This window comes from Anas platyrhynchos, chromosome 31 (assembly GCF_047663525.1).
Source record: "Anas platyrhynchos isolate ZD024472 breed Pekin duck chromosome 31, IASCAAS_PekinDuck_T2T, whole genome shotgun sequence".
NCBI lineage: Eukaryota > Metazoa > Chordata > Aves > Anseriformes > Anatidae > Anas > Anas platyrhynchos.
Window position 1 is genome coordinate 5,855,068 of NC_092617.1, and position 16,585 is coordinate 5,871,652.

Here is a 16,585-nt window from a genome sequence, read left to right on the forward strand (position 1 = left end):
AATGGAATTTGGGCTCAGAGAATGGAATTTGGGCTCAGGGAAGGGAATTTGGGCTTAAAAAATTTGCCAAAAATGGGAATACTTTTGCCCCTTTGTCCATTTTGATCCCAAATACAGATATTTTTCTGCCGGTTTTGAGCATTCAGACTCCAAAAATAAAAGTATTTTCCCATTTCTGACCATCTTTCCTCCAAATACAGGGTCTCATCACCTCTTGACCTCAGTAGGGGCATTTTTTGCCCTTTCCTGGCTATTTTTGCCCCAAATGTGCTCATGTTTGGCTCTATATGCCTTCTTTACCCCAAAACATGAGTATTTGACTCATTCTGGGGGGCATTGTGGCCCCATGATGAGGATTCTTTACCTTTTCTTGATAGTTTGGTGCAAATAATACACAATTCCTGCTTTTTAACACTAAAATTCATCAAAATGGGATGTTGATTATTATTCTTGCCATTTAGACACCTATCAGATGGATTTTTTTCCTCTTTTTCCCATTTTTTCCAAAATACGCATTCATTTTTAACATTTTTGGGCCAGCTGAGTCCAAAATGCGGGAATTCATCCCAATTCTAGGCTGGAAACCCCCAATTTGAGAAGTTTTTGCTGAGCCCTTCAGCCCTGCCTCGGGTGCCCACCCAAGCGCAGCCAGCCAGGTGTCTGCGCGGGGGCTATTTCTGGGCAGAAAACGAGTTATTTTGGTACCGCCTGAAACCTCAGCAGCTGGAGCAGCCCCGAAACGTGGCTGTTTTCTGTTTTCTGGACCCATTTTTTGCCTCCACACCTGGGGCCGGGGGCGGGAAGGCGCCGTGGGCACAAAAGCTCCGTGCCGGGAAGGTTGTAGGGGAGGAGATTGCAATTAATTAATTACACGTCCACGAGTGCTAATTGCATGTGAGAGATTGCAATTAATTAATTACACATCCATAAGTGATAATTGCAATTAAATGCAATTAAATCACTCAGTGCCCATAAGTGATAATTGCACGGGAGGGATTGCAATTAATTCAATGTCCATAAGTGATGATGTCACGGGAGAGAATGCAATTAATTAATTACACATCCACAAATGATAATTGCACGGGAGAGATCGCAATTAAGTAATTCAAGGCCCATAAATGATCATTATATGGGAGAAATCATAATTAAATAATTCGTTCTCAATGAGTGATGATTACGTGGTGAAAACTTCAATTAAATAATTTATTTAAAAAAATAATCAATAAAATAATTAAATAATTAAATAATCGTTCAATTAAATGAATAATTGGATAAATAGATAGGCAGATAAATAGATAAATAGATAAATAAATAAATAAATAAATAAATAAATAAATAGATAGATAGATAGATAAATAGATAAATAGATAAATTAAAAAAACAATAAATAAATAAATAAATAAATAAATAAATAAATAAATAAATAAATAAATAAATAAATAGCGGGACGATTAAATAAATAAATAATTGGGTAATCGAACGGTTGAATTATTAAATAAATAAATAAATAAATGGTTGAATAATTAAGCGATGAGCAGACCCCGGAGACTGCAATTAAATAATTCCAAGTCCTTGAGCAATGATTACATGGAAAAAAAAAAAGGTAATTAAATAATTTGATCCCAATAATTGTTGATTACATAAAAGAGATTAAATTAAATAATTTATTGCCAAAAAGTGATAATTATATAAAAGAGATTGCAATTGAATAATTTATTGCCAATAAGTGTTGTTTATATATAAGAGTCTTCAATTAAATAATTGATTATCCATAAGTGATGAGGGAAATTGTAATTAAATAATTGATTCTCCATAATTGATGAGCAGGCTGCAGAGATTGCAATTAAATAATTAAAGGTCTGTAAGCGATGATTGCATGGAAGAGGTTGCAATTAAATAATTAATTCCACGTAGGTGATGAGCTCGTGATTGCAATTAAAACTCTCCCTGCACACCAGCAATTAGCTCAGACTGCAATTAAAAAACCCAAAATCTGAGACTTTGCAGTTTGACGTGTGCACAGCATGAGGGCGCTGATGAGGCTGCAATTAATTAACTTATCAGGCAGAGGGTGCAACGAAGTAATGCAGGCAAGCGACGAGCATGCGGAAATGATTCCAATTAATTAATTAATCCAGTGCACAAAGGTAATGAGAAGATGGTGGGGATTGGAGTGGGATGACCCCACGCCCAAAAATGATGAATTCACGCCAAAAATAGCAAGGAAATAATTTGATGAGCCCAATTAACGAACACACGGTGAAGATTACAAAGACATAACGAGGAAAGTCATGAGTTTGTGTCAAAGATTGCAATTAAATAATTCTGAGCACTCAATTAGTGATTGTATAGCTGAAATCACAATGAAATTGCTGAAATTACGAGGAAATAAGTCAATGAAGAAACACAAGAGTTCGTCAACGATTACAATGCAATTAGTCAATTATCCCAATTAATGAGTCCATTGTAGTTAATGCAATGAATTAACTCAGGGAGGAAACACAATAAATTCATGTCAAAGATTGCAATTAAAGAATTTAATCAACCAAATTAATTAGGATATGGTAGGGAATGCGATGAAATAACGAGGGAACACGATGAGTTTACGTTGAAGATTGCAATGAAATAATTAAGTGGGCTCAATTAGAGTCATGACGGGGATTAAAATTAAATAAATCAATGAGGAAACGTGATAAATTCATGTCAAAGATTGCAATTAAAGAATTTAATCAACCAAATTAATTAGGATATTGTAGGGAATGTGATGAAATAACGAGGGAACACGATGAGTTTATGTTGAAGATTGCAACGAAATAATTAAGTGGGCTCAATTAGAGTCATGACGGAGATTAAAATTAAATAAATCAATGAGGAAAGGTGATAAATTCATGTCAAAAATTGCAATTAAAGAATTTAATCAACCAAATTAATTAGGATATTGTAGGGAATGTGATGAAATAACGAAGGATGACGATGAGTCCATGACAAGGCCAGCAATTAAACAACTCAGCGCGCCCAATTAACGCATGGCAGAGAGCGCAACGAGACGAATCGCCGCGCTCAACCGTCGGGCGCCAATCAAGGATGGCAATTAACCATCCCGATGCGCGCCGCTAACGAGCGTGGCGCGAAACCCGCTCCAGGCCCCTCCCCATGAAACCGACCCCCCCCCCCGCCTCGAAGCCCGCTCCCCATGCAAATACCCCCCTCCGGGCGCCTTTAAATACGGCCGTCAACAGAGTCCCAACAGCACCCAGCACCCCTTCCCTTCCCCACCATGAGTCCTCGGCCTCACGCCTTCGCCCTCCTCCTCCTCCTGGCCGCCGTCCCAGGTAGGGCCCGGTCCCGCGGAGGCTGCCGGCGGCCCCGGCTCCCCACGGCCGTGCGGGGGCCCGTGCCGTGCGGCTGAGCCCACCGCTCTCTGTCCTTCCTCCCCAGGGCTGCGGGCGGCCGAGACCTTGGATGAGTCCGGAGGGGGCCTCGTGAGTCCCGGGGGGTCCCTGACCCTGGTCTGCAAGGGCTCCGGCTTCACCTTCAGCAGCTACGGCATGGGATGGATGCGACAGGCACCCGGGAAGGGGCTCGAGTACGTCGCGAGTATTAACAGCAGTGGTAGTAGCACTTACTACGCGCCGGCGGTGAAGGGACGCTTCACCATCTCCAGGAACAACGGGCAGAGCACGCTCACCCTGCAGATGAACAGCCTCAAGGCCGAAGACACCGCCACCTACTACTGCGCGAAAAGTGCTAGTGGTTATACTACAGCTGCTGGTAGTGACATTGCTGGTGCTCCTGGTGCTGGTTACATTGATGCTGGTGGTGACATTAAAAATGGTCTTGGTGATGTTGACGGTCTTGGCATTGATTGTGGTGGTGATCGTGGTTTTGGTGGTGGTGCTGCTGGTCACATTGGTCATCTTGATCACCCAAATCCCTGGCATTCCACCCCAAATCATTTGCTGAACCCAACTCATTCCACTGACCCCAAGGTACTAAATTAAGCCCAAATTTACTGCTCCATGCCCCAAACTTGCACCAGGGGGTCGCTGATCCTGGCCTTCAAGGGCTCCGGCTTCACCTTCAGCAGCTACCACATGGGATGGGTGCAACGGGAACCCAGGAAGGGACTTGAGTACGTCGCGGGTATTCAGAGCGATGGTAGCACGTGGCACGACCACGTTACGAGCAGTAGTAGCAGACCAACACGCAGGCAGAGCTGGGATGAGTTGTGTTGGGACCTGGCCATGGGCTGTGGATGAGACCAGCAGCACCAGCAGCACCAGCAGCACCAGCAACAGCATCCATCCAACCAATACCAGTACAACCAGTACGAGCATAACTTCTCGCGCAGTAGTAGGTGGCGGTGTCTTCGGCCTTGAGGCTGTTCATCTGCAGGGTGGCCGTGCTCTGCCCGTTGTTCCTGGAGATGGTGAAGCGTCCCTGCACCGCCGGCGCGTACCATGTGTCACCATCACTCTCAATACCTGCGACGTACTCGAGCCCCTTCCCGGGTGCCTGTCGCACCCACTGCATGCTGTAGCTGCTGAAGGTGTATCCGGAGCCCTTGCAGACCAGGGTCAGGGACCCCCCGGGACTCACGAGGCCCCCTCCGGACTCATCCAAGGTGGCGGCCGCCCGCAGCCCTGGGGAGGAAGGACAGAGAGCGGTGGGCTCAGCCTGGGTAGTCCCTGACCCTGGTCTGCAAGGGCTCCGGCTTCACCTTCAGCAGCTACGGCATGAGATGGGTGCGACAGGCACCTGGGAAGGGGCTCGAGTTCGTCGCGGGTATTGAGAACGATGGTAGTGGCACATACTACGCGCCGGCGGTGGAGGGACGCTTCACCATCTCCAGGAACAACGGGCAGAGCACGCTCACCCTGCAGATGAACAGCCTCAAGGCCGAAGACACCGCCACCTACTACTGCGTGAGAAGTGCTAGTGGTTGTTGGAGTGGTGATTGTGCTCGTGTGTTGATGGCTGACAATATTAGCATCACCTGGAGCATTATGATCATCACAAAACCATCACCAACACCATCAGCATGACCAGTACCACAACCAGTGTCACCAGCAGCTCCAGCACCAGCAGCACCAGCAATCCTAGCAGCATAAGCACAACCACTACCAGCACATTTTGCGCAGTAGTAGGTGGCGGTGTCTTCGGCCTTGAGGCTGTTCATCTGCAGGGTGGCCGTGCTCTGCCCGTTGTTCCTGGAGATGGTGAAGCGTCCCTTCACCGCCGGCGCGTAGTTTGTGTAACTACCACTGCTGCTAATATACGCGACGAATTCAAGACCCTTCCGAGGTGCCTGTCGAACCCAATACATGCTGTTGCTGCTGAAGGTGAAGCCGGAGGCCTTGCAGACCAGGGTCAGGGACCCCCCGGGACTCACTCGACCCCCTCCAGACTCATCCAAGGTCTCGGCCGCCCGCAGCCCTGGGGAGGAAGGACAGAGAGCGGTGGGCTCAGCCTCAATAGTCCCTGACCCTGGTCTGCAAGGCCTCCGGCTTCACCTTCAGTGACTTCTACATGTATTGGGTGCGACAGGCACCTGGGAAGGGGCTCGAGTTCGTCGCGAGTATTACCGGTAGTGGTAGTTACACAGGCTACGCGCCGGCGGTGAAGGGACGCTTCACCATCTCCAGGAACAACGGGCAGAGCACGGCCACCCTGCAGATGAACAGCCTCAAGGCTGAAGACACCGCCACCTACTACTGCGCGAAAGAAGCTGGTAGTGGTTGTTGGGGTTATGTTGCTGAGGTTCCTGTTGCTGCTGGTGGTGGTGCTGCTGGTGCTGGTTATGATGCTGGTGATGTTAATATTGTCAGCCATCAACTCCACCAGCACACCAACCACTACCAGCACCACCACCACCTTTCACGGAGTAGTAGGTGGCGGTGTCTTCGGCCTTGAGGCTGTTCATCTGCAGGGTGAGCGTGCTCTGCCCGTTGTTCCTGGAGATGGTGAAGCGTCCCTTCACCGCCGGCAAGTACCATGTGCTACTACCACCGCTGTTAATACTCGCGATGAACTCGAGCGCCTTCCCAGGCGCCTGTCGCACCCACTCCATGGCGTAGCTGCTGAAGGTGAAGCCGGAGCCCTTGCAGACCAGGGTCAGGGACCCCCCGGGACTCACGAGGCCCCCTTCACACTCAGAGAACCCGAGCACTGTGCTTCCTGTCACTCAGCTCCTCCACATCTCCCTTCCCTCCACCAGCCTCTGCTGCCGTGCGGCCATCTGGCACCACATCTCGTCTCTTCAGATCTCACAGCAGTCCTTGGATAGTCCCAAACATCTCCGGCTTCTCCTTCAGCAGCTACGCCATGCATTGGGTGCGACAGGCACCCGGGAAGGGGCTCGAGTTTGTCGCGGGTATTAGCAGTGGTAGTGGCACATACTACGTGCCGGCGATTCAGGGACGCTTCACCATCTCCAGGAACAACGGGCAGAGCACGGCCACCCTGCAGATGAACAGCCTCAAGGCCGAAGACACCGCCACCTACTACTGCGCGAAACGTGCTGGTAGTGGTACTGGTGGTGCTGATGAGATTGCTGGTGCTGCTGCTGCTGGTACTGGTGGTTCTGGTTCTGGTCTTTATGATGGTGCTGGTGATATTTATATTGTCAGCAATCAACATCACTGGCACTACCACCACACCAACCACTACCAGTTTACCTGGCACCATCAACAACGTCATGAAGACCATCACCAACACCATCAGCACGACCAGCACCACAACCACCATAACCAGCAGCATCAGCAATCTCACCAGCACCACTACCAGCACCACTGTAAGCATATTTCGCGCAGTAGTAGGTGGCGGTGTCTTCGGCCTTGAGGCTGTTCATCTGCAGGGTGAGCGTGCTCTGCCCGTTGTCCCTGGAGATGGTGAAGCGTCCCTTCACCGCCGGCGCGTAGCCTGTCCAACTACCATCCTTGCTAATAGCTGCGATATCTTCGAGCCCCTTCCCGGGTGCCTGTCGCACCCATCTCATGCCGTAGTCACTGAAGGTGAAGCCGGAGCCCTTGCAGACCAGGGTCAGGGACCCCCCGGGACTCACGAGGCCCCCTCCGGACTCATCCAAGGTCTCGGCCGCCCGCAGCCCTGGGGAGGAAGGACAGAGAGCGGTGGGCTCAGCCGCACGGCACGGGCCCCCGCACGGCCGTGGGGAGCCGGGGCCGCCGGCAGCCTCCGCGGGACCGGGCCCTACCTGGGACGGCGGCCAGGAGGAGGAGGAGGGCGAAGGCGTGAGGCCGAGGATTCATAGTGGGGATTGAAGGGGTGCTGGGTGCTGTTGGGACGCTGTTGACGGCCGTATTTGAAGGTGCCAAGAGTAAGCGTTCATTGTGTTTCGTCCTTGGGGTATTTCATTGCATTCCATGCCACACAGTCATTAATTGCATGCACTCAATTATTTCATGGTTGATTCTTATCTGGAACTCATTGTGGTTCTTTGGTGAAGAAAAGGAACTCAACAAAGTTGATTTTTTTTGTATCTTCCACCATATTCTAATTGGGCCTCTGTAATTATTTCATTTTGATCTTTGACTAGCATTTGTTTCATTTCTTCATTATTCTGTTTAATTCTTTACTCCGCACTAATTCATGGGGTGCTTTGAGTTATTTCATCGTGATCCCTGATCACTTATGACATGGAAATATTTAATGGGATGGGTTATTTGATATTAACGCTGAGTAATTGAATTGCAATTTCCTCTAAAATGGACTCAGAAAACAGAAAGCAGCCGTGTTTTGGGGCTGCTCCAGCTGCTGAGGTTTCAGGCCGTACCAAAATAACTCGGTTTTCTGCCCAGAAATAGCCCCCGCACAAACATCTGGCTGGCTGCGCTTGGCTGGGCAGCGCTGCAGGTCTCAGCAAAAACTTCTCAAATCGGGGGTTTTTATATAAAAAGTATAAAGACATTCCCACATTTTGGACTCAGCTGGCCCCAAAGTGTTAAAAATATGTTAGTATTCTGGGAAAAAAAGGAAAAGGAGGAAAAAAATCCATGTAATATGTGCGTTAATGAAGAGGATAATAATCAACACCCCAATTTCATTCAAACTGGTGTTAAAAAGTAAGAAATGTGTATTATTTGGGTTGAAAAATATCCATAAATGGCAAAGACCCCCCATTTTGTGGCCACATTGCCCCTGAAAATGGGCCAGGTGCTCATATTTGGGGCAAAGAGGGAATCTAGAGCCAAACACCTCTGTATTTGGGGCAAAAATACCCATGAAAGGGCAAAAGCATGACCATACTGAGGTCAAGAGTAAGCATAAGAGGCAACGCGTTCTTCTATTTGGGAGAAGGGTGGCCAAAAATAGGAATGTAATTTATATTTTGGAACAAAATGTTGTGATACTGGGGGTAACACAGAGCTCGCTGCAGTGCATGGGTAGTCCCAAACATCTCCGGCTTCCCCTTCAGCAGCTACCACATGGCATGGGTGCGACAGGCGCCCGGGAAGGGGCTCGAGTGGGTCGCGAGCATTTACAGTGATGGTAGTAGCCCATGGTACGCGCCGGCGGTGAAGGGACGCTTCACCATCTCCAGGAACAACGGGCAGAGCACGGCCACCCTGCAGATGAACAGCCTCAAGGCCGAAGACACCGCCACCTACTACTGCGCGAAAGCTGCTGGTAGTTATGGTGGTGGTGCTCCTGCTTGGGTTGATGGTGCTGTTGGTGCTGGAGCTGCTGGAAACACTGGTTGTGGTACTGGTCAGGCTGATGGTGTTGGTGATGCTGTTGGTGATATTTATGATGGTCCTGGTGACTCTAATATTTTCAGCCATTAACACTACCAGCTCTACCACCACTCCAAGCACTACCAGCACCACCTCTCGTGCAGTAGTAGGTGGCGGTGTCTTCGGCCTTGAGGCTGTTCATCTGCAGGGTGGCCGTGCTCTGCCCGTTGTTCCTGGAGATGGTGAAGCGTCCCTTCACCGCCGGCGCGTACTCTGTGTAACTACCATCATCGTCAATACCCGCGACTGCTTCGAGCCCCTTCCCGGCTGCCTGTTGCACCCAGTCCATGCCGTAGCTGCTGAAGGTTCAGCAAATTATTTGGGGTGGAATGCCAGGGATCTGGGTGATCAAGATGAGCGATGTGACCAGCACCACCACCACCACCACCACCACCACCACCACAATCAATGCCAAGACCGTCAACATCACCAAGACCATTTTTAATGTCACCACCAGCATCAATGTAACCAGCACCAGGAGCACCAGCAATGTCACTACCAGCAGCTGTAGTATAACTACTAGCACTTTTCGCGCAGTAGTAGGTGGCGGTGTCTTCGGCCTTGAGGCTGTTCATCTGCAGGGTGAGCGTGCTCTGCCCGTTGTTCCTGGAGATGGTGAAGCGTCCCTTCACCGCCGGCGCGTAGTAAGTGCTACTACCACTGCTGTTAATACTCGCGACGTACTCGAGCCCCTTCCCGGGTGCCTGTCGCACCCAGTTCATGCCGTAGTAGCTGAAGCTGAAGTCCGAGCCCTTGCAGACCCAGGTCAAGGCTCCCCGAGGCTGAGCCCACCGCTCTCTGTCCTTCCTCCCCAGGGCTGCGGGCGGCCGAGACCTTGGATGAGTCCAGAGGGGGCCTCGTGAGTCCCGGGGGGTCCCTGACCCTGGTCTGCAAGGGCTCCGGATACACCTTCAGCAGCTACGGCATGCAGTGGGTGCGACAGGCACCCGGGAAGGCGCTCGAAAGGGTCGCGAGTATTAACAGCGATGGTAGTAGCACATACTACGCGTCGGCGGTGAAGGGACGCTTTACCATCTCCAGGAACAACGGGCAGAGCACGGCCACCCTGCAGATGAACAGCCTCAAGGCCGAAGACACCGCCACGTACTACTGCGCGAGAGGTGATGATAGTGGTGGTTGGAGTATTGATAGTGCTGATGGCGTTGATGGGTCAAAATACTAACATCACCAGTACGATTATCAGGACCAGAACCAGAACAAATATCACCAGCAGCACCAGGAGCAGCATCAATTTCATTAGGATCACAAGAACCACCGTAAGCACATTTCGCGCAGTAGTAGGTGGCGGTGTCTTCGGCCTTGAGGCTGTTCATCTGCAGGGTGGCCGTGCTCTGCCCGTTGTTCCTGGAGATGGTGAAGCGTCCCTTCACCGCCGGCGCGTAGTATGTGCCACTACCACTGCTGTAAATACCCGCGACGAACTCGAGCCCCTTCCCGGGTGCCTGTCGCACCCAATACATTTCGTTGCTGCTGAAGGTGAAGCCGGAGGCCTTGCAGACCAGGGTCAGGGACCCCCCAGGACTCACGAGGCCCCCTCCGGACTCATCCAAGGTCTCGGCCGCCCGCAGCCCTGGGGAGGAAGGACAGAGAGCGGTGGGCTTCTGAGTCCTGGGGGGTCCCTGACCCTGGTCTGCAAGGGCTCCGGATACACCTTCAGCAGCTACTGGATGTATTGGGTGCGACAGGCACCAGGGAAGGCGCTCGAATATGTCGCACAAATTAACCCTGGTGGTAGTAGCACTTACTACGCGCCGGCGGTGAAGGGACGCTTCACCATCTCCAGGAACGACGGGCAGAGCACGCTCACCCTGCAGATGAACAGCCTCAAGGCCGAAGACACCGCCACCTACTACTGCGCGAGAGGTTATGCTGGTAGTGGTTATGGTAGTTGTGCTCATCCTGGTGAGATTGGTGGTGCTGCTGGAGCTGCTGGCATTGTTCATGGCCCAGGGAATACACCCGACACAACCAGTCCCAGCTTCCCGCAGCTCTTCTCACCATGAATACGGACAGCACCAGCACCAACGCCACCATGGTCATCATCAGGAAGGGCACCAATACTGTCAGCACCACCAGCAGCACCATCAAGAGCCTGACCACCACGATAGTCTCTCGCGCAGTAGTAGGTGGCGGTGTCTTCGGCCTTGAGGCTGTTCATCTGCAGGGTGAGCGTGCTCTGCCCATTGTTCCTGGAGATGGTGAAGCGTCCCTTCACTGCCGGCGCGTATCTTGTGGTACTACCATCGCTGCTAATACTCGTGACGAACTCAAGAGCCTTCCCGGGTGCCTGTCGGATCCATCCCATGTTGTAGCTGCTGAAGTCAAAGCCGGAGCCCTTGCAGACCAGGGTCAGGGATTATTGAGGCTGAGCCCACCTCTCTCTGTCCTTCCTCCCCAGGGCTGCGGGCGGCCTTGATGTTGGATGAATCTGGAGGGACCCTCGTGAGTCCCGGCGGGTCCCTGACCCTGGTCTGCAAGGGCTCCGGCTTCACCTTCAGCAACTACAGCATGTATTGGGTGCGACAGGCACCCGGGAAGGGGCTCGAATACGTTGCAGCTATTAACACTGATGGTACCACAGACTACGCGCCGGCAGTGAAGGGACGCTTCACCATCTCCAGGAACAACGGGCAGAGCACGCTCACCCTGCAGATGAACAGCCTCAAGGCCGAAGACACCGCCACCTACTACTGTGCGAAAAGTTATGGTGCTGGTTGGAGTGGTGGTAGTGCTGGTGGTGTTGATGGCTGCCAATATTATCATCACCAAGGCCATCATAAACATCACAAACACCATCACCAACACCATCAGCATGACCAGTACCACAACCAGTGCCACGAGCAGCTCCAGCATCAGCAGCACCAGCAATACCTTCACCATAACCCCAACCACCACCACCAGCTTCTTTCGCGCAGTAGTAGGTGGCGGTGTCTTCGGCCTTGAGGCTGTTCATCTGCAGGGTGAGCGTGCTCTGCCCGTTGTCCCTGGAGATGGTGAAGCGTCCCTCCACCGCCGGCGCGTAGCCTGTCCAACCACCACCAGTGCTAATAGCACCGACGTATTCGAGCCCCTTCCCAGGTGCCTGTCGCACCCACTGCATGCCCCAGCTGCTGAAGGTGAAGCCGGAGCCCTTGCAGACCAGGGTCAGGGACCCCCCGGGACTCACGAGGCCCCCTCCGGACTCATCCAAGGTCTCGGCCGCCCGCAGCCCTGGGGAGGAAGGACAGAGAGCGCTGGACTTCGTTGACTTATTACAAAATACCTCAGTGCATTTAAATAACCCAAGGAGAGTTAACCCAATTAATGCCCCCTTGGGCGCCTTCAAATACGCAGCGTCCCCACAGCACCCAGCACCCCTTCCCTTCCCCACCATGAGTCCTCGGCCTCACGCCTTCGCCCTCCTCCTCCTCCTGGCCGCCGTCCCAGGTAGGGCCCGGTCCCGCGGAGGCTGCCGGCGGCCCCGGCTCCCCACGGCCGTGCGGGGGCCCGTGCCGTGCGGCTGAGCCCACCGCTCTCTGTCCTTCCTCCCCAGGGCTGCGGGCGGCCGAGACCTTGGATGAGTCCGGAGGGGGCCTCGTGAGTCCCGGGGGATCCCTGACCCTGGTCTGCAAGGCCTCCGGCTTCACCTTCAGCAGCTACGACATGGAGTGGGTGCGACAGGCACCCGGGAAGGGGCTCGAGTTCGTCGCGGGTATTAGCAGTGGTAGTTACACAAACTACGCGCCGGCGGTGAAGGGACGCTTCACCATCTCCAGGAACGACGGGCAGAGCACGGCCACCCTGCAGATGAACAGCCTCAAGGCCGAAGACACCGCCACCTACTACTGCGCGAGAAGTTATGCTCGTACTGGTTGTACTGGTATTGGTTGGATGGATGCTGTTGCTGGTGCTGCTTGTGCTGCTGGTGCTGCTGGTCTCATCCACAGCCCATGGCAAGGTCCCAACACAACTCATCCCAGCTCTGCCTGCGTGTTGGTCTGCTACTACTGCTCGTAACAGGGTCGTGCCATGTGCTACCATCGCTCTGAATACCCGCGACGTACTCAAGTCCCTTCCTGGGTTCCCGTTGCACCCATCCCATGTGGTAGCTGCTGAAGGTGAAGCCGAAGCCCTTGAAGGCCAGGATCAGGGACTCCCTGGTGCAAGTTTGGGGCATGGAGCAGTAAATTTGGGCTTAATTTAGTACATTGGGGTCAATGGAATGAGTTGGGTTCAGCAAATGATTTGGGGTGGAATGCCAGGGAATTGGGTGATCAAGATGAGCGATGTGACCACCACCACCACCAGCACCACCACCACCACAATCAATGCCAAGACCGTCAACATCACCAAGAGCATTTTTAATGTCACCCCAACCATCGATGTAACCAGCACCAGGAGCACCAGCAATGTCACTACCAGCAGCTGTAGTATGACTACTAGCACTTTTCGCGCAGTAGTAGGTGGCGGTGTCTTCGGCCTTGAGGCTGTTCATCTGCAGGGTGGCCGTGCTCTGCCCGTCGTTCCTGGAGATGGTGAAGCGTCCCTTCACCGCCGGCGCGTACTCTGTGTAACTACCATCATCGTCAATACCCGCGACCAACTCGAGCCCCTTCCCAGGTGCCTGTCGCACCCACTGCATGCCGTAGTCACTGAAGGTGAAGCCCTGGGGAGGAAGGCAGAGAGTGGAGAGCTCCATTGACTTATTACGAATTAACTCTGCAATGAAATAACCCAAGGAGGGTTAACCCAATTAATGCCCCCTTGGGTGAGTTTTCTACAAAAGACCTAATTATGTGGGGCAAAAGAAGCCATGAAAGGCTAAAACATAAAAATTACAAGGTTTAGAACACATTTAATGCACAAAGCGTGCTCTGCCCATTGTTCCTGGAGATGGTGAAGCGTCCCTTCACCGCCGGCGTGTAGGCTGTGCTACTACCACCAGGGTTAATTTGTGCGACATATTCGAGTGCCTTCCCTGGTGCCTGTCGCACCCAATACATCCAGTAGCTGCTGAAGGTGAAGCCAGAGCCCTTGCAGACCAGGCTCAGGGACCCCCCAGGCTGAGCCCACCGCTCTCTGTCCTTCCTCCCCAGGGCTGCGGGCGGCCGAGACCTTGGATGAGTCCGGAGGGGGCCTCGTGAGTCCCGGGGGGTCCCTGACCCTGGTCTGCAAGGCCTCCGGCTTCACCTTCAGCTACTACGACATGTTTTGGGTGCGACAGGCACCTGGGAAGGCGATCGAGTTCGTCGCGGGTATTACCAGTAGTGGTAGTTACACAGTCTACGCGCCGGCGGTGAAGGGACGCTTCACCATCTCCAAGAACGACGGGCAGAGCACGCTCACCCTGCAGATGAACAGCCTCAAGGCCGAAGACACCGCCACCTACTACTGCGCGAAAGGTTATGGTGCTGGTTGGAGTGGTGGTAGTGCTGGTGGTGTTGATGGCTGACAGTATTAGCATCACCAGCGCCGTCATAAACATCACAAAGCCCATCACCAACACCATCAGCATGACCAGTACCACAACCAGTGCCACGAGCAGCTCCAGCATCAGCAGCACCAGCAATACCTTCACCATAACCCCAACCACCACTACCAGCTTCTTTCGCGCAGTAGTAGGTGGCGGTGTCTTCGGCCTTGAGGCTGTTCATCTGCAGGGTGAGCGTGCTCTGCCCGTTGTTCCTGGAGATGGTGAAGCGTCCCTTCACCGCCGGCGCGTAGCCTGTGGTACTACCAGTGTTGCTAATACGCGCGACCCACTCGAGCCCCTTCCCGGGTGCCTGTCGCACCCACTGCATTTGGTAGCTGCTGAAGGTGAAGCCGGAGCCCTTGCAGACCAGGGTCAGGGACCCCCCGGGACTCACGAGGCCCCCTCCGGACTCATCCAAGGTGGCAGCCGCCCGCAGCCCTGGGGAGGAAGGACAGAGAGCGGTGGGCTCAGCCTGGGGGGTCCCTGACCCTGGTCTGCAAGGGCTCCGGCTTCACCTTCAGCAGCTACGGCATGAACTGGGTGCGACAGGCACCCGGGAAGGCGCTCGAGTGGCTTGCGGGTATTGACAACAGTGGTGGTTACACAGAGTACGCGTCGGCGGTGAAGGGACGCTTCACCATCTCCAGGAACAACGGGCAGAGCTGGTGGTGCTGATGGAGATGCTTCTTGTTGCCAGGACAACTTGTGCCCAGGCCCTTTCCCTGTGCCATGGATGAAGGCAGCAGCACCATCAGCCTCATTAACATAATGATCAATATCAGCGTGAGCAGCACCTTCATCGTCATCACCATCATCATCACTTAGTAGTTTAGTGGGTAGTCGTGGTGGTAGGAGGATGGTTGGAGTAGGTGACCTTGTAGCTCCTTTCCAAAATTTTTTTATGAGTCCGTGGTTCTTTGATCATAATTAACACCGTTGACATCGTCGACAGCATGATAATTATCAGTGCCATCAACATCACCGACACCAACACCACCACCACCACCAGCATCACCCCCACCAGTGGCACCACCACCACCCCAACCAGTACCGGCAGCATTCAGCAGGCCGGGTGTCCAGCAGAGCCAAATTCATTTTGGGGATTTACACCAGTGGTAGCAATACGGGCTGCAGCAGCACCATCAATCCGATAACCCCAATTATAACTACTACCATCAGCTTTCGCGCAGTAGTAGGTGGCGGTGTCCTCGGCCTTGAGGCTGTTCATCTGCAGGGTGACCGTGCTCTGCGCGTTGTCCCTGGAGATGGTGAAGCGTCCTTTCACCGCCGGCGCGTAGACTGTGTAACTACTACTGTAGCTGATACCCGCAACATACTCCAACCCCTTCCCAGGCGCCTGTCGCAGCCACTCCATGGTGTAGTCTTTAAAGCTGAAGTCGGAGCCCTTGCAGACCAGGGCCAGGGACCCCCCGGGACTCACTAGGCCCCCTCCGGTCTCGTCCAACGTCGCGGCCGCCCGCAGCCCTGCGGAGGAAGGACAGAGAGCGGTGGGCTCAGCCTGGGGGATCCTTGATCCTTACAACCAGTACTATCAGCATTTTTCGCGCAGTAGTAGGTGGCGGTGTCCTCGGCCTTGAGGCTGTTCATCTGCAGGGTGGCCGTGCTCTGCCCGTTGTTCCTGGAGATGGTGAAGCGTCCCTCCACCGCCGGCAAGTACCAAATTTTACCATCACTCCAAATACCCGCGACGTTTTCGAGCCCCTTCCCGGGTGCCTGTCGCACCCACTCCATGTTGTAGCTGCTGAAGGTGAAGCCGGAGGCCTTTCAGACCAGGGTCAGGGACCCCCTAGTGCAAGTTTGGGTCATGGATTAGGAAATTTGGGCTTAATTTAGTACCTTGGGGTCAATGGAATGAGTTTGGTTCAGGAAATGATTTGGGGTGGAATGCCAGGGATTTGGGTGATCAAGATGACCAATGTGACCAGCAGCACCACCACCACCACCACAATCAATACCAAGACCGTCAACATCACCAAGACCATTTTTAATGTCACCACCAGCATCGATGTAACCAGCACCAGTAGCACCAGTAATATCACTACCAGGAGCTGTAGTATAACTACTAGCACTTTTCACGCAGTAGTAGGAGGACGCCCGCAGCCCCGGGGTTGACCTGGCGGAGCAGTTACATCGTCCAGCCATCAAAGGGTTAACATAAAAAGGCCCAGGTGTAGCCAAATTTTGGCACATTCAACCCATTCTGCAATGGGTGCTGCAGGAAATTACCCTAAAATTCCAAAAGATGCATGTATTTTGTCAAAAAAGGTGTTCAAAGCAAAGATATCTCCATATTTGCCCCCAAACTCAACACGTGGACCCAAACTCGCTGATATTTGGG

At 52.8% G+C, this 16,585-nt stretch overlaps 3 gene segments (V, D, J or C); 2 read left to right on the plus strand and 1 right to left on the minus strand.

Moving 5' to 3' along the window:
* Positions 1 to 3,187: 3,187 nt before the first annotated feature.
* On the plus strand, positions 3,188 to 4,016 carry LOC140000063 (immunoglobulin heavy variable 3-23-like). The segment is given in 2 exon segments: positions 3,188 to 3,332; positions 3,439 to 4,016. Coding segments are annotated over 2 exon segments (618 nt in total).
* Positions 4,017 to 6,658: 2,642 nt separating this feature from the next.
* LOC140000067 (Ig heavy chain V region 6.96-like) lies at positions 6,659 to 7,296 on the minus strand. The segment is given in 2 exon segments: positions 6,659 to 7,107; positions 7,214 to 7,296. Coding segments are annotated over 2 exon segments (489 nt in total).
* Positions 7,297 to 12,085: 4,789 nt separating this feature from the next.
* LOC119715071 (immunoglobulin heavy variable 3-11-like) lies at positions 12,086 to 12,785 on the plus strand. The segment is given in 2 exon segments: positions 12,086 to 12,200; positions 12,307 to 12,785. Coding segments are annotated over 2 exon segments (519 nt in total).
* The last annotated feature ends 3,800 nt before the right edge of the window (positions 12,786 to 16,585 follow it).